The following is a 26,299-nucleotide window of genomic DNA, read 5'->3' as shown; positions in this document are numbered from 1 at the left end:
AGGATCCGTCTTGTCTTTATGAATCTTTGGCAGTGCGTAAATAATAGGGGTTCGGCACGCCTCTGGTATTAAATATTTTGCTTCCTTTTTGTCAAGAATGCTCTTTTCAAGGCCTAGATGTACCACTTGCTGTAATTCTTTTTTCCATTTTAATATGGGATTACTAAGTAGGGTGCTATATGTTTCCTTATCTTCCAATAATTTGAGCAATGTCGCTCTGGGCTTCGTAAGCTCCTCCCCGTGTCTTTCTGGTACCATAGTTGGGTCTGTTGTAGGCTGGACTTTATTTATGTTGTCTATAAGGTTCATGAGGTGGACCCCTCATATCTCTAGGTCCAGTTATGGTACCAGAGAGACAAGGGGAGGAGCTTACGAAGCCCAGAGACACCATGATAGGAGCCCTGCACCCACCCATCACCATAGAGAAGGAAGAGGTCAACCATATGAACCATACAGACAGCACGAGAGGAGCCCCATTGCCACGTATAATTATTATGCTCCCCTCAGAGACTACAGAGAAGAGGATAGATGTGAGAGACATCAGTATGGGAGCTATACAGAATCAAGACATAATAGATCTTTTTTAAAGAGAGGGACAGAATACCACCCCCCGAGAAGATCAGAAGTAACAAGAGAGAGAAGGAAAAGTCCAGTAAGAAAAGAGGATGCAGAGCAGGAAAGAGAAAGTAAGCGCAAAATAGAATAATAGGAGAGTGGATTTTTAACCTTAGCAAAGTACCACTTACACAAGAAGAAATAAGGGTACTTGATAAGGGACTTAAATATGCAGGTTAAGAACCTAGTCAAATTTCAAACGTATATCGTTTGACGTATATACAAAAAAAAACTACATATAAAAAGTATTTGCTGGACAATCCAAATAAAAGTAAGACCCCAGGATCCAAAAGAGAGAATCATACACGGCAATCTGAGGAACAGATCTATTTTTAACGGAAATGGTAATAAATATATTCAGGTGTACAAAAATCTTGTCACGCAGGATATTAAGAATTTGAAGATCACAAAGAAAGAAGAACCAAGATCCATCAAATGTGGGATTCAAATGTTAACTAAGAGAAAAAACCTTGTCATTAGACCCTCGGACAAAGGGGGGGGCATTGTCATCCAGTCTGTAGAGCAATATCACACTGGGATGCTCAAATTATTGGAACATAAGGAAACATATAGCACCCTACTTAGTAATCCCATATTCAAATGGAAAAAAGAATTACAACAAATGGTAAATCTAGGCCTAAAAAAGAGCATTCTTGACAAAAAGGAAGCAAAAAGATTCATGAAGACAAGACGGATCCTCCAATGCTCCAGCAAGAATCGGACAAAAAAGAGCTTATTTGAAAGATACTAAACAAATGTTACAATTAATAGAAGAGAGAACAGATACAGGACCCCTATTATTGGCCACAGCCGATGTCTCTTCATTATAAACCATCATCCACCATCACCAGGCATGTGAAGCGACCAAATGGGGTCTTAAAAAGTACACCAACCTTCCCTGTATACAGAGAAAATACCTTATCAAATGCTTCGATTTCTGTCTCAAACACAGCTATTTTTGGTACCATCATCATTATCAACAAAAGACAGGAGTGGCCATGGGAGCCAGATTCGCACCCAGCATAGCAGGACTCTTCATGGCCCAATGGGAAGAAGAAGCCATTTTTAATCCACCAGGAGCACTTGCACTTTACAGCAGGTATATTGATGATGTATTTATTTTATGGAAAGGGGATTGTGAACATCTCCAAATTTTTGTGAATATATTGAACAGTAACGATAGAAACATCAGACAATCATGGGAAATAGAGGAAGAAAAGATTTCGTTCCTCGATCTGGAAATCTCTCGGAAAAATGATAAATACGTCGCCAAAACACATTTCAAAAATGTGGATCGAAACAGCTACCTACCGATTAAAAGTTGCCATCAGAGTAACTGGCTCTTCAACATTCCCAAAGGCCAAATCATGCGATTGAGACGTAAAGCACCTTGTAGGAGATTTTCTGACACAAGCTAACATGATAGGGGACAGATTCGTACAGAAAGGCTATAACAAGGGTTTTGAAGAAGAGAAAATTGCGGAAGTGGCACAGATGGATAGGGGGGACCTTATCAAAGATAAGACACCACACAATTGTCAACAAGATATCATACCTATTGTGCTGGATTTCAATATCCAGTACAAGAAAATAGAGAAAATAATTAAGCGCCATTGGCACATCCCACAGACAGACAACACTTTCAAGATATACTACCCAAGAGACTGAGGTTTATCAATAGAAGAGCCCCTACCATTCGTGACCAGTTGGTGAAAAGTGTTATAGATCCCCCAAAAAAGAGCTTCACCTTTTTTTTTTTTTTTTTTACTGGTAAAGGATTTTATCCATGCAAAAGATGCTTTGAATGTACTCGCACCAAATGCCCCAATGAGAAAAAGCTCCAGTTTAAATCTACAAGTAATGGCACTACCTATGATATAGAGGAATTCATAGGATGTAACACCGAGGGGGCAGTATATGCCTTAGAATGTAGCTGTGGGCTACAATTTATTGGCTGTACTAAAAGACTTTTAAGGATCCATCTGAAAGAATATATTGAAAGGCTATATAAGCATAGTGTATCCAAACACTTTGCCAAATTTCATAATAAAGATCCCACACACTTGAAATTTTGGGGTATTGTACCCTACACCAGACACTGGCGGGGGGGGACAAGGTGAGAACCCTCAGCCAACTCAAATCCAAATGGATATTTTTAATGGACACTTTTTCACCTCACGGACTCAACATTGAGTTTGATTTCAATTGCTTTATTAATGATTTTTAATCAATATTACATATATCTCGCATATTTTCACCATATACGTCATTTTACAGCCACGTGTTTTATATACTCCATCCATTACTCCATTTTTTTTATCTATCATTTAGTTTAGGTTATGTACCTTGCTCTCATATTCTTTAGATATTGTTAGTAGTCGCTTGCCTGCATATTCCACTGTTATCTATACCTTTGTATATTTGACTTACATTAGGATCTCTTGTTCCATTTCCGGTATTCCTAGGGCTTCGTCTCCCCTATTTTTAATACTGGTTCTTACATCCCCCTTTTTTAAATGTCTGTACTCCTCGTTTTTTTATTAAATATTTTTTTATTAAAATTTCTATTTTTATTTATTTTTTTATTGGCTCGGATCATTTTGGACTTGTTTCTTTTATTACACCACTATTTTTCATGTCTCCGGATCTCTAGGTGTTATCATGTGTATATATCCCATCGCCTTTGAGACTTATATTTTATGGCTGCCACAATGTTATTGCATAAGTAAAACCATGGGAAAATGGCCGCAGTAATGTTAGTCTATGTGAGACCATGGTAAAATGGCCGTAATGTATTCCAATGGCGGTCTACAACAAAATGGCTGCTGCCACTCATTTTCACCATACTATTTAAGGACATCACATTAGCCTATTGTTTTCCCTTGATGAAGTCACGTGATGTGACGATACATGTCGGGATTGGAGCAATAGGCAAACTGGAAGTGATGCAAGTGAACGAGCTTGTGGATTGTTACCCGTGCATTTTTTATACAAGTGAGTGTACCTATTCTATTTACTTTGCATAAAAATGAAGTTTTAGTGGTATTATGCTATTCTGGATCTTTCTTCCACCTGTATCTTCCTGTGACAGACCTAGCCGGGACAGAGGCTGTTGGAGAGGACTGAATGCAAGCCTGTTGCCTTTTGATTATGGGCCCTGGATTTTCAATGGAACAATACTCTTTGTGAGGTGAATGAGAAATCCAGTCTGAACTGTACTAATCGGACTCAGTCGTGTATATATATATATATATGTATATATTGTATGTTGTTTGATTCTGTTGGGGACTCCTTGCTGTGGATTTGTGTCCCTGAAGAGGGAGGGGGGATTCCTCCAGCAGCCCCCTGCTGATAAGACTGATTCATTCTGTTGGGACACATCCTGTGAGGAGATGCTGGTGTCATCAACTCCAACTACCTGTGTTTATGTTAATTGAATGAGCTGATCACATTAGCCACCAGCACTGGCTAGGAGACGAATGGTCTAGGCTGAGGAGGGGGGAGATTGTTGTTTGTATTGTTAATTGTAATTGGCTCCAGCTATTGTGTTTTATACTATTGTGTGAGAAGCTCGGTGCCCACAAGTCTGTCATCTGGTCTGGGTAAATTTTTTAGTAAATTAGCTCATGTTAATTAGGTTAGCTTTGAGTCAGCCTGCTGTATAAATGTGTGTGATATCTCAAATAAAGAGTTAGTCCTGATGTACTCCAAGACTGGTGTTGTCTAGTTCTTGGGGGTTCCTATAGCCAGATCCATTGGACTCGTGTTCCAGAACTTAGGAAGCGGTATACTGACGGAAGCACTCAAGCGGAGTGTGGGACGTTCCGTGACACTTCCCCATCGAGCTAACTGGAGAGGAGGCTGTACCCTAAAGATTTGTTGTTCTTTCCATCCAAAGAGGGACTCTCTGAGGAACCTGTCCTGAGGCATCACATCCAGTCTATGCTGAAACCTTACAGCAGTAAGGTGAGGGGTTAGTGCACATTCAGGTGCCATTACAGTTGATTGGCCAGGCATCGGCCGTCTTTACTTCACGGTTACGGTGAAGGGAACATCACAGATTTATCAGCTTTTTGGACTGTTTGATTTTGTGTCACTGAAATGGAAGCATTTATTTCACCTTTTATGGGACTGTTGTTCATTCACCACCTGAACCCTGGGTTGGCTCATTGGATATTTGTTTTATTCACATTCATAATAATGTTTCTCTTCACCACCTTGTGCTAATTGTTTCTTTTTTCTTGTGTTGCACATAATTTGCACTTTAGCACTTTTGTTTGCATCATGTGCCAATTTTCCATATATAGGTCATTTGGATTCACATTTTATATTTGACCCTGTTTTTTTAAAAGTTTGTAATTTACGGTCATTTTTATGCATTTGCACTTTAGTTTAGTTTATCTTTAGCACTTTCTTGAGTTCACAGCGCAGCACTATCATTATTCATTTAACCCATTTATCTGTCACGGATCAGTTAACTAGGTGCCTGCTGCAGTGGGCCGATTAGTCTAGTCACCAGCTGACATTGCGGGAGTATCACCCATACAGTATTGTTTGTATGGAACATTTAATAAATGGACTTCAAGAATGTTGATGTGCAGCCAATTTCTTTCCTTATTCGGTCTTCTACGGCAGGCGAGCTGGGGCTTGCATCCATGTGCGGAGTCTCACACTATTCATTGTGCCTCACCTGGAGCAGCGAATTTCCATTGCTGTCTACTTCAGCCATTAAGGATGTTAGGGCTTGTAGTCCATTCACACACAGAACTGTGTAAATGAATGACGCGGCCGTGTAGGCGGAGCCCCGCACGGCCACAATGATTTGAAAAAGTGGCAGCTAGTACGGGAAACTTCTTCCCATATAGCTGCCACAGGGAGGGGTGGTTGTGGGCAGCAGCTGCAGCCTAAAAATGGGTGGAACGTGTTCCCAAAGGTGAACTTATCCTTTAACTTTATATATTATAAATCTGTATACACATTTAATATTTGAAATCATTATTACATCTGTATACATTACAACTAAGATTTCAATTTTTTCCTTTTAGCCGATTACAAGCACTTATTAAAAATATCACCCTGAGGAGGACAAAAACAACAAAAGTTAAAGGAAAGCCAGTACTGCAATTGCCTGAACGTAAAGTTTATGTCCAGCACATCAAACTTTCACCCGAAGAAAGAAAAATATATGAATCAATGCAGAATGAAGGAAAAGTTATTATTAGCAGGTAAGAGTTTGCACTGAGACTTTTTGTGGCCATTCCGACTGCTGTATTTGAAAAGCATTACCTTAAGAAGCTTAAAGCCGTACAGTGGAGATGCCGCCTAAATTCTCTTTCATGTTTTCCCAAACTGCTTGCTCTGAGGCTGTTTAGAACCCACTAATGCTTCTGTTAACAGTTGTTTTAGAGCCCTTTGGCCTTCTTCTTTTCCCCCTGTGGGGATGTTGCAGCTGTTTAGTGTGGGGAGGTCCCATGATCCATGAATTGATTTCTCTGTCCTGCACTATAAATATAAGAGGAATTTTAACGTACCTGTAAACTCTGTATCTTGGAGTACAGTAAAAGACACAGGTTCCTCCCCTCTCTTTGTGTTCTCTTTATTGCTTGCTAACAAAACGAGCCTCCCAGAGTGGGCAGGTTCATATGGGGCTGATTTACAGTTGCTTCGACTTTTAACACACATTAAAGCGCCTACCGCTTCAAGATGCTTTTTTTATGTATTTTTGATGCTTCAGTGATGCTTTTTGGAAGCTTGGCAAATGCTCTGAGTGTGTTGATTTTCTATTTGTTTTAAAGGAGTCCAGTAGAGCCCCAGATCAGTAGTACCCCCACTCAGCAGATCCCCAGCTCATTAGTACCCTCATTTAGCAGATCCCCAGCTTATTAGTACTCTCGTGCAGCAGATCCCCTGTTTTAGTAGTACCCCCAGCTCTGCTGATCCTCTCTCCAGTCCCTGCTCACCCCCCATTATATTACTACCACGCTGCTCACCTTCTTCTGCTCTAGTCCCCCAGCTCAGCTGATCCTCTGCCCCTCAGTCCTTTCTCTTTGGTCCCCACTCACCACATGTGCCGTCTGCTAGTTGCTCTGCTCCAGTCCAGACCCCACTCACTTCCCTGCTGCTTCATGCTGCACACCAGATCTGACGTCTGCACCAGATACTTCCAGAATATACACACATGAACCGGAAGTGACTGCAGATGACATATTTCCAGTTCGCTTGTTGGTTTCCCAGTGCATCCTGGGATATCTCATATCTGCAATACCTCTAAAACAAAGCAAAGATAATGCTTCTCAAAAGCTTCAGGTGTTGTAAGAAAGCGTTTTAGACTTCTATGGAGGTTTGGAGACGCTTTGAAGAAAAATACATGGAGTATAATTTTTGAAACCAAGCAAACACAACAGTGTAAACAGGAATGTAAAGTAACTATTTTATTTAGTGACAGGTGCTTTGGTATTCAGAGTGCTTTAAAAAAGTGTTTCCCATGCCATCTGAAGCAAATGTAAGTGAGCCCTAAGGGGTAGACTCAGCAAAGTTTTTACCAGTGTCCAATCACTTGAAATGAATGTAGGTATAACCTTCTGTTTTTAACGTAAACTGTTAGAGAGGGCCAATTAAGTTGCTTTGCAGACTGGTCGATAAGTGTGCTGGGAAACCTGTTGTTTGTTTGGTAATGTGCATTGCCCTTCCGTGTGCACCTCGCTGCAAAGGACAGTTATAAAATTATACAGTGGCTGCTGGTGCTCAATATTTGAGGGTGGGAGCAAACAATACGCCCCCCCCTCCTGCGGGAGGCAGACAGAAGGCGGCGATTCCCCAGACCCCCACGGGAAAGGACGGGAAGGCGGCGATCCCACGCCCCGAGCCCACCCTTTTTTGAAGACCATTAGAACCTCAGGCTCTAATCATGTGCTTAAAAAAAAATCCATGCGTCCGGCGCCCTGCCTGTAGATTAGGGGCCGTGCACATTAATTAGCGGAGCCCCGTATGGACAGTTAGTTAAATTGGTTAACTTTTTGGACAGTTGGTTAAATTGGGTACAGGGACCCACGGGATGCCTACGCTGCCATTGTGCTCTTGCTGGGCATCACGTGCATCCCTGTGCCTTTAACCACTTAAGGACCGGAAGATTTTCCCCCTTAACGATCAGGCCATTTTTTGCGATACGGCACTGCCGCCCTTTTTTCTCCACAAATAGAGCTTTCTTTTGGTGGTATTTGATCACCTCTGTGGTTTTTATTTTTTGCGCTATAAACAAAAAAAAGACCATTTTGAAAAAAAAAAAAAACAATTTTTACTTTTTGCTAAAAATTAAAAAAAATAAAAAATCTCTTCATCACTTTAGGCCAATATGTATTCTACATATTTTTGGTAAACTACCAAATATTTTTGGTAGTTTGCGCAAAAGTTTATAGCGTCTACAAAATAGGGGATAGATTTATTTATTTTTTTCTAGTAATGGCGGTGATCAGCGATTTTTAGCGGGACTGGGACATTGCGGTGGACAGATCAGACACTTTTGACACTTTTTTGGGACCAGTGACATTTATACAGCGATCAGTGCTATAAAAATGCACCGATTACTATATAAATTACACTAGCAGGGAAGGGGTTAACACTAGTGGTGAACAAGGGGTTAAATGTGTTCCCTAGGAGGTGTTTCTAACTGGGGGGGAGTGTACTGACTGGAGGAGAGAGATAGTTGTTTCTGATCACTAGCAACAGACGATCACTCTACTCCCCTGTCAGAACAGGGATCTGTTTGTTTACATTGACAGATCCCCATTCTGGCGCTCTGTGGAGCGATCGCGGGTGGCCGGCGGACATCGCGGCAAGCGAACATGCGCATCAGCTCCCCCGCCATTGCAGGGGGCGCGTGCGCATCTGCTATAGCTCTTAAAAGAGCCAATGTACACCTACGTCGATTCGCGGGAACGAGCTGACCTGCCGCAGTATAATGACAGCGGCTGGTTGGCAAGTGGTTAAGGAGGGGTGGGCTCCCTCCAGGCACACCTGCCCTTAACCATTTGCTGCCCACCCGCTGTCAAATGACAGAGGGGCGGTGCGGCTCTCGATCTGACCGCACAGTGTTGCTAGGACACGGCGAGACCCCAATCTCTGTAAAGAGCTGCGGCTCTTTAACCATGTGATCGGCTGTGTCCAATTACAGCCGGTCACATGTAAACACAGAGATGCCGATAATCGGCTCTCATCGCCTCACACTGACAGGGTGTGTGACGAGGAGAACTGATCAGCGGCATCTCCTCGCAGGGGACATCCAGACATGTAATGAGTGCCCTGATTACAATACAGCGCCACCAGTGCCAGCAATCAGTGCCATCAATCAGTGCCCATTAGTGATGCCAGTCAGTGCCATCAGTGCTGCCCATCAGTGCCGCCTATCAGTGCTCATCAGTGCAGCATATTAGTGCCTCCTCATAAGTGCCACCTCATCAGTGCCGCCTCATCAGCGCACATCAGTGAAGGAGACTGATGTTTACAAAATTTACTGACAGAAACTAAGAAAAACTTTTATTTATTTTTCAAAATTTTTGGTCTTTTTTTTATCAAAAAAAAAAAAAGAGCAGTAATTAACCACTTCAGCCCTGGAAGGATTTGCCCTCTTAATGACCAGGCCATTTTTTGCGATACGGCACTGCATCGCTTTAACTTCGCTTTTATTCCCCACAAATAGAGCTTTCTTTTGGTGGTATTTGATCACCTCTGCGTTTTTTATTTTTTGCGCTATAAACAAAAAAAACAGTGACAATTTTGAAAAAAATAAATACATTTTTTTCGTTTTTGCTATAATAAATATTCCCAATTTTTTATTTTTAAAAAAACAAATTTCTTCATCAGTTTAGGCCGATATATATTCTTCTACATATTTTTGGTAAAATATTGATTGGTTTGCGCGAAAGTTATGGCGTCTACGCGATAGATTTCTGGCATTTTTATTTATTTTTTTTACTAGTAATGGGGGCGATCTGCGATTTTTTTTTTTTTTTTTTTTTTTTTTTTTTTTTTTATCGGGACTGCAACATTGCGGCGGACAGATCGGACACTTTTGACACATTTTTGGGACCATTGACTATTATACAGCGATAAGTGCTATAAAAATGCACTGATTACTGTGTAAATGTCACTGGTAGGGAAGGGGTTAATGCTAGGGGGCGATCAAGGGGTTAAATATGTTCCCTCGTTTGTGTTTCTTACTGTGGGGGGGATGGGACTGACTAGAGGAGGAGACATATCGCTGTTCCTACTTAGGAGAAGACAATCTGTCTTCTCCTCTCAGAACAGGGATTTGTGTGTTTACACACACAAATCCCCGTTCTGGCTCCCGTGCCCGGCTGGCGGTCATCACGACTGCCGGCCGTGCGCATCGGTTCCCCCACTGTGCAGCGGGAACGCGCGCCTGCTATAGCTGTTTAGAGGGCCAAAGTACAGCTACTTTGCAGGAGACTCTGATTTGCAGGAGAGAGCTGACCTGCCGCAGTGTAATGACGGCGGCTGGTCTGCTAGTGGTTAAATGTCACCAAAAGAAAGCTCTATTTGTGTGAAGAAAATGATAAAAATTTCACATGGTTACAGTGTAGCATGACCAATACCAACCATACCATAAAATGACCATAATCTATCCATTCCTATATGTGCTCCTATTATGGAGACTCTGGAAAGAGTCTCCTTAGAGTTCAGACCCCAGTATATACAAAGGTCCCTTGGTGGGGGCACTGTGGCTTGTAGAGGTGCGAATCTTCACTGGTCTCACAAATCGATTACGATTATCATGTCTTCGATTTAGCAATGAATTACGATTACTGCCCACGGTTTTCATCAAGAATTGTAAGCAGTCAGAATCGTTCAAGGCTGCATCCCCCCCCCCCCCCCCCCAAATCCTCAGCTGTGATGTAGCAGGCCCTGGTTAGAACAGAGGGAATATAGGACCTTGTAGTCCCCACAGTTGCAGTGTGTTAGGCCTTGGCCAGAACAGAGGAGAAATGCTTGGCCTTGTGGTCTTCACAGTTGTAGTATAGCATTAGCAGGCCCTGTTCAGGACACCCATGGAAAGGCTGAGCCCTGTAATCCCCCCAATTGCAGTGTAGTAGGCCCTAATTGGGAGAGGAGGATTACTGGGACCTGTAGTCATCCCAGTTGTAGTTTAGTGGGCCCTGGTAAGAACAGAAGAGGAATGCTGGGACCCATATTCCCCCCCCCATTCGCAGCGTAGAAGGTCTTAGTTAGGACAGAGGGAATGATGGGACCTGTAGTCCCCCAGTTGCAGTGTAGTAGGCTCAGGTCCTAGTCACTAGTCAGGAGAGGAGGAATGCTGAGACCTTTAGTCCCTACAGTTGTAGTGTGGCAGGACCTGGTGAGGACAGAGAGGAATGTTGGACCTTGTAGTCCCCCCAGTTGTAGTGTGGCAGGACCTGGTGAGAACAGAGAGGGATGCTGAGCCTTGTAGTCCACCTAGGTGTAGTGTAGTAGGCCCTGGTTAGGACAATGAGGGGGAATGCTGGGACCTGTAGTACCCCCCCAGATGTAGTGTAGCAGGCCTTGGTGATTAGGATTGCTGGGCTCTGTACTACCCCGACTTACCAGGAAGCAGAGCTGCAGCCAGTTGTGGATAAAGTAGTGGTAGGTAGGTATAGATGAAGTAGGGCTCGGACAGGTCCCAGTTGATGAGCCTCATGATGTTGGGCGTTTGAAGATCGGACTCGTAGCAGATGCCATGCGTAGTGCAGGCAGAGAGCAGGGCCTCATTGAGCAGTCCATTGGGGGCGGCAGTCCATGGGCCTGTTGGGGGGCAGTTTTCTCTACAGGCTCCTCAGGTGCCAGAGGTCAGGCCCGATGAGCTGGAGGTGAGGTGGGTGATGTCGGCGCGGTGGTGGCCCTCTGAGACATTGTTCCCAGCCGGCATGTCGTCCTGACCTTCCTCCTCCTGCTGCTGCTTCCCTGGCAGGGCCAGGTCGGCCCTGGGGTAATGGGAGAGCACTCCGGGCCCAATCAGTCCGCAGTGCTCTTGTGAGATTGCGTCTGCTGCTGGCAGGGTGTCCGTTCAGCATGTACCCTGCCCACTGCATGGTGCCCAGAGGGGATGGCCAGCCCCTGCCCTGTGAGGTAAGGGGTCCTGACAGCCTGGGGGCCCTGGATCAGAGGAGGGTCCCTGAGCCTGACAGCACTCTAAAAGCCCTAATGTGTCCCGCCGGGATGATATCATTGTGCAATCGCGTTTCATCTGCATCGATGCAGAATAGTTGAAGCCTTTTTTTCAGGCATTTGTCTGGAATATTACAGGCATATTTCAGGCATTTTATAGGCATTTTTTTTTTCCTTTCTATAGAAGGAGAGGTAAGGCACTAACCCTTTGCTGAGATACATATATATATACACACACACACACACACACACACACACACACACACACACACACACACACACACACACGTGATCCCGCATTTCTGGGTAAGGGGCGCGCATGCTTACACACAGCCAATCAGTGGGTGCCAGGTACTCAATGTCTGCCGGAACCCACCGATAGTCAGGCAAAGACACAGAACTGCAATCTGCCTATGTAAACAAAGCAGATCTCAATTCTGACAGGGGAGGAGGGATGGAGTTTGTGTCCCTGCAAAGCAGGAAATAAATTCCATCTCTTCCCTAAAGCACCTCACACAGTTCACATAAACACTGGCTAGGCACACAGTTAACCCTTTGATTGGTCTTGATGTTAAAGTGATTGTAAAGGCAGGTTTTTGATCCTAAAGTGTATATATATTTCTGCGCTACTGTGTGCAAGGTGAGAGGTATATAAAAAAAAACTGCTGCAAGCATCGAATAAGGGTCAATCTATGAAAACAGGGTGTATCTGCGCTAACTACATAGAACAAGGAAAGCAGCCAGCATAGTTTGTTGATTCATCCAACACAAATGTAAAAATCTTAAATGCAGCGCTTAGGTGAAACAAATTAATAAAAATATGTGATAGTCCATAGAGGATCAATATTGGATAAAGATGACGTAGAGCCTCCACCAAACTTCAATGTGCAAAGGAAGGGCACACCCACGTGCTATCAATCTGCTTACCAGAAAGATATGAAAACAAGCGATGTAATCATATGATGCAAGAGGTTTAATAGTGGATTCGAATGGCACACTCCATAATTGGCAGGCAGGTCATCAAATATCAAAGGGACATCAGGGCTCACATAAGAAGATGGATATATTGTGCGATCACCAGCAGTATACAACCCAATAGGAAGAAAGCGACAATAGTGAAGCCTGCTCTCAGTGAGCCCATCCCCCACCAGGCAGGTTTTTGAGCAAAAAATGGCCTGGTCATGAAAGGGGGTAAATCTTCCGGAGGTCAAGTAGTTAAAGAGAGCAGGTATTACGCTTTTAGAAGTCTTCCTATTGAAATCTACAGGATCAAAAAAGCTCATGTACTTTTTTGCGCATAGAGCAACTGAGCGTACAAGTGTGAACAGGCACAATTAGAATGAGATTCTGCATAGTCAGGCATAGGAAAACAAGCAGAAAAATGCTCAGGTGTAAGACCCCTTTCACACTGAGCCGCCCCGGGCATCAGCGGTAAAGTGGCACTATTTTTAGCGGCGCTATTCGGGCGGGTTTAACCCCCAATAGCGGCCGAAAGGGGGTTAAATCCGCCCGCAAAACGCCGCCGCAGCGGCGCTTTTCCTGGCGGTACAGCAGCGCTGCCCCATTGTTTTCAATGGGCAGGGGCGCTTTAGGAGCGGTGAGTTCACCACTCCTAATGCGCTCCAAAGCAGCTGCTGGCAAGACTTTTTCTGATGCCCTGCCAGCGCACCGCTCCGGTGTGAAAGACCTCGGGGCTTTCACATTGGAGAGACAGGAGCTGCTGTTTCAGGGCGCTTTGCAGGCGCTATTTTTAGCGCTATAGCGCCTGCAAAGCGCCTCAGTGTGAAAGAGGTCTAAATGGGGGCTTAAAGCTGTATAACATGCTGTTGGGATAATAAAATACTTGTGTACTTACTGTAAATATGCAATATTTTTCAGGTACTTTAATGAAGGAACGGTCCTGACACATTATGCTGATGTGCTTGCAGTGCTTGTTCGATTAAGGCAGATCTGCTGTCATCCCCATCTTGTTTCAACCAGTCTGTCAAATCCTCTGTCAGGTATGATCTGATGAATGATTTCATTACATGTGCAGAATATTTAGTTAAGCACAGATTTATGGTTCCCTTTCTTTACCGTAAAATGGAAAATACATGGATTACAATTTCTGTGACATTATAGTTTGTACACACTAGATGGAGCTGTTACATATTTGACAGATTGCTACCTCCTAGAAGAGCCATTGCTACTCTGAATAGAAAAACGTTTGATGAGAGCCATCATATCTCACAGCACTTTTTGAAATTGTCTTAAGTATACCCAGCTGTGTGAAATCTCTGGTGCAGTCATAGAGCACACTGGTAACATTTCATATCCACCTAGATGACCTGGCAATGCTTCAGCTCAACCCAGTTGTGTTGAATCCCAGGGTCAACCCCATTGAACACTGATACGATTTCATACCCACCTAGATAGCCTAGAAATGTTGCAGACTCTCCCAGCTGTGTGGAATCCCTGGGGCAGTCAATGGAAAATTTTCATACCCACCTAAGTGGCCTGGTATTTGTCATAGAATCCTTAAAGAGATTGAGCTTCTAGTTTTGAACAGCGTGTGGAAGGATTTGTTTTTACTGCTATTTTGTGTGCTATTAGAGGGATCTATCCTCACTTCCTCTCTTGCTCCCAACCGTTTCACCAGACAGGAAATAAGGTAAAATATTCAACAGGGAGTATAGACAAAACCAGCCTCGTTTTGGAATTTAGGTGTTTACATGTTTAAAACAGGTTTTTTTGCTAGAAAATTACTTAGAACCCCCAAACATTATATATTGTTTTTTTTCTAACACCGTAGAGAATAAAATGGCAGTCATTGCAATACTTTTTTTCACACCGTATTTGCGCAGCGGTCTTACAAGCTCAATTTTTGAATAAAAAAAAAAAGACAACAGTAAAGTTAGCCCAATTTTTTTTATATTGTGAAAGATAATATTACACCGAGTAAATTGACACCCAACATGTCACGCTTCAAAATTGCGCCCCCTCGTGGAATGGCGTCAAACTTTTACCCTCAAAAATCTCCATGGGCGACGTTTTAAAAATTCTACAGGTTGCATGTTTTGCGTTACAGAGAAGGTCTAGGGCTAGAATTATTGCGCTCGCTCTAACGATTGCGGCGATACCTCACATGTGTGGTTTGACCACCGTTTTCATATGTGTGCTTATTACGTATGTGTTCGCTTCATTATTTTATTTATTCTTACACTGTTTAAAAAAAAAAATTGTGTCACTTTTATTCCTATTACAAGGAATGTAAACATCCCTTGTAATAGAAAAAAGCATGACAGGACCTCTTAAATATGAGATCTGGGGTCAAAAAGACCTCAGATCTCATATTTACACTAAAATGCAATTAAAAAAAAAAAAAAAGTAATTTAAAAAAATGACATTGAAAAAAATGTGCCTTTAAGACATATGGGTGGAAGTGACGTTTTGACGTCGCCTCCTCCCAGCAGTGTCATGGAGACGAGTGGGTGCCATCTTAGCCTCACTCATCTCCAGGCACAGCACTGAGAAGGACACGATCGCCTCTGCCGCTACCGACGGCTCTGGTAAGCGGCGGAGGGCACCGGATTGCGGCGGGAGGGGGGGGGGCCCTCTTCCGCCACTGATAAAAGTGATCTTGCGGCGAATCTGCCGCAGAGACCACTTTTATCTGAAAGCTGACCGCCGCACGAAAACGGGGATACCGGGGTTATGGCAGCAGCTAAGGATGAGCTCCGGCGTGTTCGCATGGCGCACGTGCCGAGCCCGCCAGGAAGTCGGCACGGCGCAGCGCTAATCACAGGCAGGGAGACATTTCCCGATCTCTGCAGCCGCACATCGGGAAATGTCTCACTGCTTGTGATTAGCGCTGCCCCGTGCCGACTTCCTGGCGGGCTCGGCACGTGCGCCATGCGAACACGCCGGAGCTCATCCCTACCAGCAGCTACAACGATATCCGCCGGCAAACTTTGGACGTACATCGGCGTGCGGCGGTCAGCAAGTGGTTAAAGATTTATCCTCACTTCCTGTCCAGTGTAATGTTAGCAGGACAAGAAGTGAGGTGAAATCTCTCTAATGGAGCCCTGGGAGCAATAAAAACCTGACAGGGGTTCTAATCCTTCCCCACTCAATCAAAAAAAAAAAAGAACAACAAGTTTGGGCTGAAAATACACATACACAAGAGGTGTAAAAATGATAACCTGAACTAAAACATATTTTGTGTGTCTCTTTACATGTACATTTTCAGCCAGTTCAACCCCTGATGAATTGCGAGAGAAGCTGGTGAACAAGATAAAGATGGTGCTGAGCTCAGGCTCAGATGAAGAGTGTTCTATATGTTTGGAGTCTCTGAACATGCCAGTTATAACCCGCTGTGCACATGTCTTTTGTAAAGAGTGCATTTGTCAGGTTATTCACAGAAATAAGGTAAGTGTTTTCTTTTTCCTTTTTACTATTAAATAATGATCTACTAAAAATTTTCAGTCTTCAATCTGCATTTTTCCCTACAGCCAAATGCAAAGTGTCCTATGTGCAGAGGTGAACTGTACATGGAGCATTTGCTGGAATGTCCAGAGGACGAGTGCAACCTGAGTGACAGCCAAAATAATGATCAGAAATGGATGTCCAGTTCCAAAGTAAGACATGCAATACATCTTTACATTTAAAACCTTTTTTTTAAATAGGGAAGGTTTTTTGCTGCCTATGTTTTACTGGGGAGATTTATTTTCACTTGCTGTCATAGAGACACAACAGGAGATCTTTAAATACCGGTAGTTGTCACAGGAACAGGTCTCCCCTCTAGAGGATTTTCCCTCGCCTCTTGCTCTGATGACAACTCAAAATTATTTGGATTTCTCCTCACTTTGTCTTTGTGACCAGGACTAAATTACACAAAAAATAAGCACAAACATCACTATAAACATAAAGTTAAATTATTCCAAAGTGTTGTGAAAATAAATACATATAAAAAAGTGAGTCTCTGCAAACAGAAGTAAATCGGGAATTCCAGCCTTCCACCAGCAGAATGCATGATTCTTGAAACACACACATGTTCCTTGTGTCATTCACCACCTGAATGAGCCTCTTACCAAATTATGTTGATCCCCAATCACAGAGATAAACAAGGCATGTTAACATTTAGACGATTCCAGGCTTCCAACAGCAAACCACCAGCATAAACACCATTCATGGACTTCCTAGGTGCCTCCAGTATTAATCGGCTCAGCCAGATAACCACATGCAGCATGTTATGCAAAGGAACAAAGGCCATACATAGTGTAACTCCGTATTACACATTTATTTTAAAGATAAAAAAAATATACAGACGGGTACTCACAATTTAAAAGGTAAAAACAGCAGACAATGATAAAATGCTGCACCGGCTTGCACTTGGCGGCCATGATGACGTCAAGTTAAGCTCCTGCCTACGCTTTCACGTCCATAAGTGTCGTCAGGGGAACAGCCAGGACTAATAGAGGGGTGAATTTCCATTGCGGGGGACACGGACAGCAATAAAACCATAAAAGAAATAGAGAAAAGAGGGCACACCAGCCTTGTGCATTATCCTTTGATAGATTAATTAAAAAAAAATTATTAAAAATTACTCACAAGCATGTGAAAGAAACCGGCAATATAAAAGCTTATAACCGATAAGGCAATCAGCCCGATATCAACAGTCTCCAGGTATTGAAGGAGAGGACATGAGGACCACTGCTGACTGACGTGTTTTGAAACAATAAAATCATGGCAGAGGGGTTGATTTACTAAAGCTGAAAAGGGTAAAACATGGTGCAGCTGTGCATGATAGCCAATTCGCTTCTAACTTCAGCTTGTTCAATTAAGCTTTGACAATAAAACCTGAAAGCTGATTGGTTAGTATGCAGAGCTGCACCAGATTTTGCCCTCTCCATTTGTAGTAAATCAACCCTAAAGTGTCTAAAGCTTTCTTATGCCCCATACACACGATCAGAAATTCCGTCAGAAAAAACTTAGATGGTTTTTCCGACAGAATTCCGCTCAAGCTTGCCTTGCATACACACGGTCACACAAAAGTTCTGAACTTTCGACCGTCAAGAACGCGGGGACGTACAACACTACGACAAGCCGAGAAAATGAAATTCAATGCTTCTGAGCATGTGTGATTTTTTGCGCGTCCGAATTGCATACAGACAAACGCATTTTCGGATAGGAACTTTTTCCGACTGAAAAATAGAGAACCTGCTCTCAATCTTTTGCTGGCTGGAATTCTGCCAGCAAAAGTCCGATGTAGCATACACACGGCCGGAATTTCTGACCAAAAGCTCACATCCGACTTTTGCTGACAGAATTTCTGATCGTGTGTATGGGGCATAATTCTATTGTCAAAAAAAAAGCCCTTGCATACTTTTTAAGCCTAGTCTGAGACATAATGTATTGTTGTGGTCATACAAATGCCATTCATTTTTGCATTACAGATAAGTGCTTTAATGCATGCACTGACAGAACAGAAAAAGAAAGATCCGCATGTCAAAAGTGTCATTGTTTCACAGTTCACTGCATTCTTATCATTGATCCAAACAGCTCTCAGGTAAGAAACACTAAGAATATACCAGCATAGTGTTGATTTAAAGCTGTTCTTTGTATCCCAGTTGTTGTGTCCAAGTTGTTGTCTGTTATTCAATTTATGAGCCTTTTTGTTCTGGTGACCATTGAAGGGAACAACAATCTAAAAGTATAGCGCTGTCACTGGAACAGGTAGAAAGAGGTAATCTTCCATTGAGGAGACTTGTTCCTGGGACATCTGTCAAACATGCATTTCCGCTCACTTTGTGGCAAAAGTTATCTCACTTATTGTCTCCAAAATTTTTCACAGATGAAACGCATACAACAACAAAACTTGATTTAAGATTCTAACCCTTCCCCCACACTGTTCAAAACTAGAAATATGTTTCTTGTTCCCCTCTAATGCCCCGTACACACGGTCGGACGTTGTTCGGACATTCCGACAACAAAATCCTAGGATTTTTTCCGACGGATGTTGGCTCAAACTTGTCTTGCATACACACGGTCACACAAAGTTGTCGGAAAATCCGATCATTCTGAACGCGCTGACGTAAAACACGTAAGTTGGGACTATAAACGGGCAGTGGCCAATAGCTTTCATCTCTTTATTTATTCTGAGCATGCGTGGCACTTTGTCCGTCGGATTTGTGTACACACGATCGGAATTTCCGACAACGGATTTTATTGTCGGAAAATTTTATAGCCTGCTCTCAAACTTTGTGTGTCTGAAAATCCGATGGAAAATGTGTGATGGAGCCTACACACGGTCGGAATTTCCGACAACAAGGTCCTATCACACATTTTCCGTCGGAAAATCCGACTGTGTGTACGGGGCATTACTCTTCTCTTAAGTCATGCCAGCAGGAAGCAGACACACCCAGAAAGGCCACCTAAAATTGATATCTGTTTTGGGTTGATGCTGCCAGATACTCCTGGAATTTATAAAGACTGGGGCAGACAGATTTTGTGAAAGCAATTTCTATGCATTCTAAAAGTGGTGCAGTGTGCGTCTAATGCATGTCTTGTTTAGAACTTGTACTTGAATGTGATGTTATTAAAATGTACCTTTTCTTTTCAATCTGCAGCCAATGTAATTTTCTGTAACATTCAATGTAATATGGCAACCTGGAGGCCTTCTGTACACAATCTTGGGTCCAGCACTACCCAAGAAATGCCATTTCCTGCTTGTGTGATGGGCCCACTGGTTGTCTCAGAAGTCTGCACTAAGATACAAGTAACATTTTAGGCACCCCTTGCAATAGAAATTACTTCCAAAGGGATGCTGACACTGCAACTTTCCTCTATAGTACACTTCAAGTGCATCAGCTGATTAGATTGAACATAGACACTCCCATTCACAAACCAGATATCCAAAAACATAGTTGAACATACAGCTTTTTCTTAAAAACAGATACTGGTAGGGTTCTGCTACAAAGTTTGTTTAAAATATTTCTAATGTACATAGACCACCTAGAGGGGATTGTTTATCAACAAAAGTGGAGTTACCCTTTAAAGTATAAGTTTACCTTTGTTCGCCTTTTTTTTCTAAATTCCAGCTCCCCTATGTACCAATATAGCATTAATGTACTTCTTTTGCAAAAATAAAACCGCTTTCCATTTATTCTACACACGCTTACCTCCCTGTCTTCATAGCTGTTTAAAAATACTGCTTGATTACTTCTGCCTTACTTCCTGGACATACTTTAGGTCATTACACAGGAAGGAGTTAATTTAAAGCTGATCTCATTAGCACACACTCTGCATCATCTACCCTCAGCTGGTTAACTCCTTCCTGTGTCATGACCTAAAGTCTGTCCAGGAAGTAAAGCAGAAGTAATCGAGCAGTGTTTTCAAACAGCTATGAAGACAGAGAGGTAAGCGTGTGTAGAATAAACAGAAAGCTGTTTTATATATGCAAAGTTAGTACATTAATGCTATATTGGTACATAGGGGAGTTAGAATTTAGAGAAAAAAAAGGTGAATTTAGCCTTTAACCCCCTTCCGCCCAGCCTATTGTAAAATGATAGCCGAGCAGGAGTCCTGTTATCCTAGGAGGATATCCCATGACATCCTCCCAGGATCGCGCCTTGCTTCCGGTGCAATCTGTCACACGCTGCGTCCACCAGACATGGATGATGAGAGATCACTGTACTGGCCTGCTGCCGGTACCATGCGATCGCTGTGGCCAATCACAGCAAATCACTTGACAACTGTACACAATGAAAGGCATGCCTTTCTTTGTGTACTATTGTCATGAGCTCTGTGAATGGTCCCAGTGATCATATGGTACAGACAGGGCCAATCACAGCCCATCTGTACCATATGATTAGCTGTGGCCAATCACAGCTAATCACAATAGTAAATGCTGAATGAATAGTTTTCATAGTTAATAGTTTGTTTGAAAAATAATTATTTTTATTTTTTTTTCCAAAAAATTGTGACAAAAAAATTACAACTTCAAAAAAACTTGGCATGCCCCTTACTAAATACCTTCGACTGTCTGCTTTCCAAAAAGAGGTCATTTGGGGGTATTTCTACAGTCGTGGTATTTTCGGCCCTCAAGAAATACTATAGTTTGTCAGTACATCAGATCAATTTTCATATATATATATATATATATATATATATATATATATATATATATATATATATATAGTTAGTGGGGACATAAAGTATTCAGACCCCCTTAATTTTTTCACTCTTCCACAGCACCCCATATTGACAGAAAAACACAGAATTGTTGACATTTTTGCAGATTTATTAAAAAAGAAAAACTGAAATATCACATGGTCCTAAGTATTTAGACCCTTTGCTGTGACACTCATATATTTAACTTAGGTGCTGTCTATTTCTTCTGATCATCCTTGAGATGGTTCTACACCTTCATTTAAGTCCAGCTGTGTTTGATTATACTGATTGGACTTGATTAGGAAAGCCACATACCTGTCTATATAAGACCTTACAGCTCACAGTGCATGTCAGAGCAAATGAGAATCATGAGGTCAAAGGAACTGCCTGAAGAGCTCAGAGACAGAATTGTGGCAATGCACAGATATGGCCAAGGTTACAAAAAAATTTCTGCTGCACTTAAGGTTCCTAAGAGCACAGTGGCCTCCATAATCCTTAAATGGAAGATGTTTGGGATGACCAGAACCCTTCCTAGAGCTGGCCATCCGGCCACACTGAGCTATCGGGGGAGAAGAGCCTTGGTGAGTGAGGTAAAGAAGAACCCAAAGATCACTGTGGCTGAGCTCCAGAGATGCAGTCGGGAGATGGGAGAAAGTTGTAGAAAGTCAACCATCACTGCAGCCCTCCACCAGTCGGGGCTTTATGGCAGAGTGGCCCGACGGAAGCCTGTCCTCAGTGCAAGACACATGAAAGCCCGCATGGAGTTTGCTAAAAAAAAAACACCTGAAGGACTCCAAGATGGTGAGAAATAAGATTCTTTGGTCTGATGAGACCAAGATAGAACATTTTGGCCTTAATTCTAAGCGGTATGTGTGGAGAAAACCAGGCATTGCTCATCACCTGTCCAATACAGTCCCAACAGTGAAGCATGGTGGTGGCAACATCATGCTATGGGGGTGTTTTTCAGCTGCAGGGACAGGACGACTGGTTGTAATCGAGGGAAGGATTAATATGGCCAAGTATAGGGATATCCTGGACGAAAACCTTCTCCAGAGTGCTCAGGACCTCAGACTGGGCCGAAGGTTTATCTTCCAACAAGACAATGACCCTAAGCACACAGCTTAAATAACGAAGGAGTGGCTTCACAACAACTCCATGACTGTTCTTGAATGGCCCAGCCAGAGCCCTGATTTAAACCCAATTGAGCATCTCTGGAGAGACCTAAAAATGGCTGTCCACCAACCTTTACCATCCAACCTGACAGAACTGGAGAGGATCTGCAAGGAGGAATGGCAGAGGATCCCCAAATCCAGGTGTGAAAAACTTGTTGCATCTTTCCCAAAAAGACTCATGGCTGTATTAGATCAAAAGGGTGCTTCTACTAAATACTGAGCAAAGGATCTGAGTACTTAGGACCATGTGATATTTCAGTTTTTCTTTTTTAATAAATCTGCAAAAATGTCAACAATTCTGTGTTTTTCTGTCAATATGGGGTGCTGTGTGTACATTAATGAAGAAAAAAATGAACTTAAATGATTTTAGCAAATGGCTGCAATATAACAAAGATTGAAAAATGTAAGGGGTATGAATATATATATACACACCATAGTTTGTGGACTCTATAACTTTCCTACAGACTAAATAAAACACTGATTTGGGTTATTTTCACCAAAGAAACGTAGCAGAATACAGTTTGGCCTAAACTTATGAAGAGAGATTATTTATTTGCAAAATGTTATAACAGAAACCAAGAACAAATAAATGTTTTTTTTTTCAAAATGTTTAGTCTTTTTTTGCTTATTTAGCAAAAAATAAAAAAAACAGTGGTGAATAAATATGATCAAAAGAAAGCTCTATTTGTGTGGAAAAAAATATAAAAATGTAGTTTGGGTACAGTGTTACATGAACGCCTAATTGTCATTCAAAGTGTGACAGCACTGAAAGCTGAAAATTGGCCTGGGCAGGAAGAAGGTGGTAATGAAGTGGTGAAGGATACCTGTTGTTTCTCATTGATGCTGTGTGTATCAGTTTAAAACTGGAACAGCCCATGGCTGATACTAGTAATGGTTCTAGCCTGGGTTCCCCAAAAGACATCAGGGATTATCATAACTTTTCCAGTAAACTCCTTGCTTGCTCTAACAGGTTCTATATGGGAACTGAATAAATCCTGATCGGCTATTTTTTACTCCAAACTGTTTTGTGACCACTTTGACAAGGCATTTAATAGGAAATGAGCTGTCCCTACAGTGGATCTGTCTATCTCATACCTTAAAAAGGAACTTAACCCCCCAAGGTTTTTTTGCCCTCTTACCTGTGTTGCTGGATACTCCTAAAAACTCATACTCGCCTGTGCAGCGAATCCAGCACTGTCCCGCTGGAATCCGCTGAGGTGACATAGCCCGGTTTCTGCTATGCCATCTTGGTGCTCTTCTTGGCTCAAACACATACCAGAAGCTCAAGGGGACCAAGACATATTCATTTATCCAGTGTAAGTTCTTAAATGGGAAGTATAGCCAAAGCTCGTTTGGTTGTACTTCTCCTGTGGATCACAGAAATGCTGTTTTGTTCTGCACTCCTGTAACCCGTTTTCAGCAGAGGGCTGAATTACGCTGTCTGCTGTCATTACAGAGCCGGTCCAGGCTCAGGCAAGATCACGACAATAGAGTTGTGATCCTCCCACATGCCTGGACCACGCCCTGCTCAACCTCTCAGCGAGACGCCTGAGCCAGCCGCTCCTGCACCCTCCACAGCCCAGTTCTCCAGTCAGCGCTGGGGGCTCAGAGCAGACTGACAATCACCAGCTCTCTGCTCGGGAAGCTGTGAAAACCGAGGGACCTGAGGTTTTCGTTCGCTCGGTTCTCAGTCTTAGAGGTGGCGGGGGACAGATGCAGCATTGGTACGATTCTGAATCCACCTAGATAAGTATGATTATTAAATAAAATAAAAAAACCTACTTCTCTTTTAAGCTGATAACAAATAATTCTAATTTATCATGTCCTTTTTGAACAAACATTCACAGTGATGATGGGAAAAGTAAGTGAACCCATAGACTAATTACTAATTGGAGACATTAGTTTTCACACGTTTAATTAATGAAAGGAGTTTGGAGGTGTGGTTTAGAGCTCCTTTTTACGAGGCATGGTTCACATCAGCAACTTTGATAAAAGATACTCAAACATTTTAAGATTGCTTATCATAAGAAGCATTAGCATGTGAACCATGCCTCTCAAAAAGAAACTCTATGAAGATATATAATCAAGAGTAGTTGATCTGCATAAGGCTGGAAAAGGGATACAAGCAATCTCCGAGTGTTTAGGCATCCATTGGCCAAAAGTTAGACACAGGGAGGTCGATTTATTTAAGGCAAACATACTGTGCACTGCGAGTGCATTTGCTCTAGATCTGAGGAGCAGCTCTGCTTTTTTCTATCATCCAATCATGTCCAAACAAAAATGCTGTTTTTTATTTTCCTTGCATGTGATTGAGTATTTAGTCAGCCAATGGCAGAGAACGCTGATCGAAGTATTCTGGCGGGGGGTGTCCCCATGTCAAAACACAACAGCTCAGTGGGGGAGATTGCTGGACTAACCTCACATATGTAGTACAGCGGGGTTGCATGAAAAAAACAAACTGTAGTTTGTACCAGGCTTTAGAGTGCTGAATTTCACAGGCTGCCAATGAGGGGTAAAGGAGAGAATATCATGGAGATAAGATAATACTCTAGACTTATAAGTTTACTCTTGTGTATCTCCCTGGCAGCAGAGTTTGTCCTGTCACCTTTCCTGCTTTTCTTTTCTCCCTCCATAATCTGTGTTTCCTCCACACAGTCTGTGTCATTTCTGTTGCTTTCTTCCCCCTTTAGCAATAGTAAATCTTAAAGCAGAACTCTGGGAAAAAACTTTTTTCCATGTATTGTTGTTGATCTCCTACCTTTACCAACTATGCCATCCGTCATAGCCTTATGATTTTGCAGAACAGTCGTTAATCTCCAGTGACTTCCTGCTTGTAAGACCACTGGCTGCTATTCCTGCTGTACCCTCAGCCAGCGGTCCTGTCACAGCCCACTTGTAGTCCTATCTACAGCAAGCAGGGATGCACTTCCGTCCCTACTTGCTGTAGTGGGCAGGGGGGACCTCGGTCTGTACTGCCCATGGAGGTGGTGACTGCTGCCCGCCCGTCAATCACCTGTCGCTGCTGCACAGGGTTTGTTAGGAGACACCAGCTGGATGACAGAGCCGGGATCTCTGGCTATGACAGGTTTTGTATGTGAAAACACTGATCAGTGAAAGTCCCGCCTCCTGGACTTCCGGCGATCTGTGTTTTCACATACAAAACCTGTCACAGCCGAAGATCCCGGCTCTGTCATCCAGCTGGTGTCTCCTAACAATCTCTGCTGCACTTCTGATAAGATAAGCGGCACTTATGGGCACAGATAGGCGGCACCTATAGGCACATAAAGGCAGTACCTCTGGGCACAGATAAGCGGCACCTATGGGCACATGTAGGCAGCACTTCTGGGCACAAATAGGCATCTATGGGCACAGATAGGCTGCACTTATGGGCACAAATAGGCAGCACTTATGGGCAATGAGGCGGCACAAATGAGGCTGCACTTATGGACACTGATAAACTGCACTGATGGGAACCGATAAGCTGCACTGATAAACTGCACTGATGAGGCTGCACTTATGAGCATTGATAAGCTGCACTTATAAGGCGGCACTGATGGGCATTGAGGCGGCACTGATGAGGCTGCGCTTGTGGGCATAAGCTGCACTGATGGGCAATGATGAGGCTGCACTGATAAGCAGTGGACACCGTTCCACTGCCAAATATCTGTAGGAGGGGTTTCCACCATCCCTGCAGGTTCATTTTTTTTTTTTTTTTTATGTCTTATTTTTAGTTTGATGTGTATATGTGATGTTACATATCACAGAGACCGGTATTGTGGTAATATTGAAGTCTATTGAGATTTTCATACATTAGAGGTATTCCACTATTATTGTGGTATTGATTGGTAAGTTTGCGCTGCACTTTTTAGTTGTTTTTCTCATGCCGACGTTTACTTGTGCCACATGCTGATGACCATCTTTCTGCGGTGTGAATAGGGATGTGCTCACATACACCAATACAGGCATTGATTGCTGTTAGAAAGATCTCAAAGCTGTAGCAGGAGGATGAATATTTATAATACTTAATTACAGCAGAGTACAGTGTGTATAATATAAAATTGTGTACAGAACAACTCCAGGTAGCCATATTGCATTGCAAATAAATAAAGTGGTGAAGACATCCCTTTTACCCTACATCTTATGGACTTCCACTACTTGCTGTTCCATATTTCACTATAGACACTTTGATTAATTTTAGCAAG

At 42.8% G+C, this 26,299-nt stretch overlaps 1 protein-coding gene across 2 annotated transcripts in view; it reads left to right on the top strand.

Annotated features, from left to right (window-relative positions):
• The window catches only part of HLTF (helicase like transcription factor), a 149,460-nt gene that overhangs the window by 94,591 nt on the left and 28,570 nt on the right, over positions 1–26,299 (top strand). For both annotated transcript variants that reach the window (XM_073625911.1, XM_073625910.1), the window contains 5 exons: positions 5,661–5,840; positions 13,654–13,775; positions 16,004–16,182; positions 16,266–16,391; positions 18,210–18,322. In XM_073625911.1, coding sequence (XP_073482012.1) covers positions 5,661–5,840; positions 13,654–13,775; positions 16,004–16,182; positions 16,266–16,391; positions 18,210–18,322 — 720 coding nt within the window. The remainder of the gene's footprint in view (positions 1–5,660; positions 5,841–13,653; positions 13,776–16,003; positions 16,183–16,265; positions 16,392–18,209; positions 18,323–26,299) is intronic.

Source organism: Aquarana catesbeiana, linkage group LG04 (genome assembly GCF_042186555.1).
Source record: "Aquarana catesbeiana isolate 2022-GZ linkage group LG04, ASM4218655v1, whole genome shotgun sequence".
NCBI classification, from domain to species: Eukaryota; Metazoa; Chordata; class Amphibia; order Anura; family Ranidae; genus Aquarana; species Aquarana catesbeiana.
This window is presented reverse-complemented; position numbering and strand designations above follow the sequence as displayed.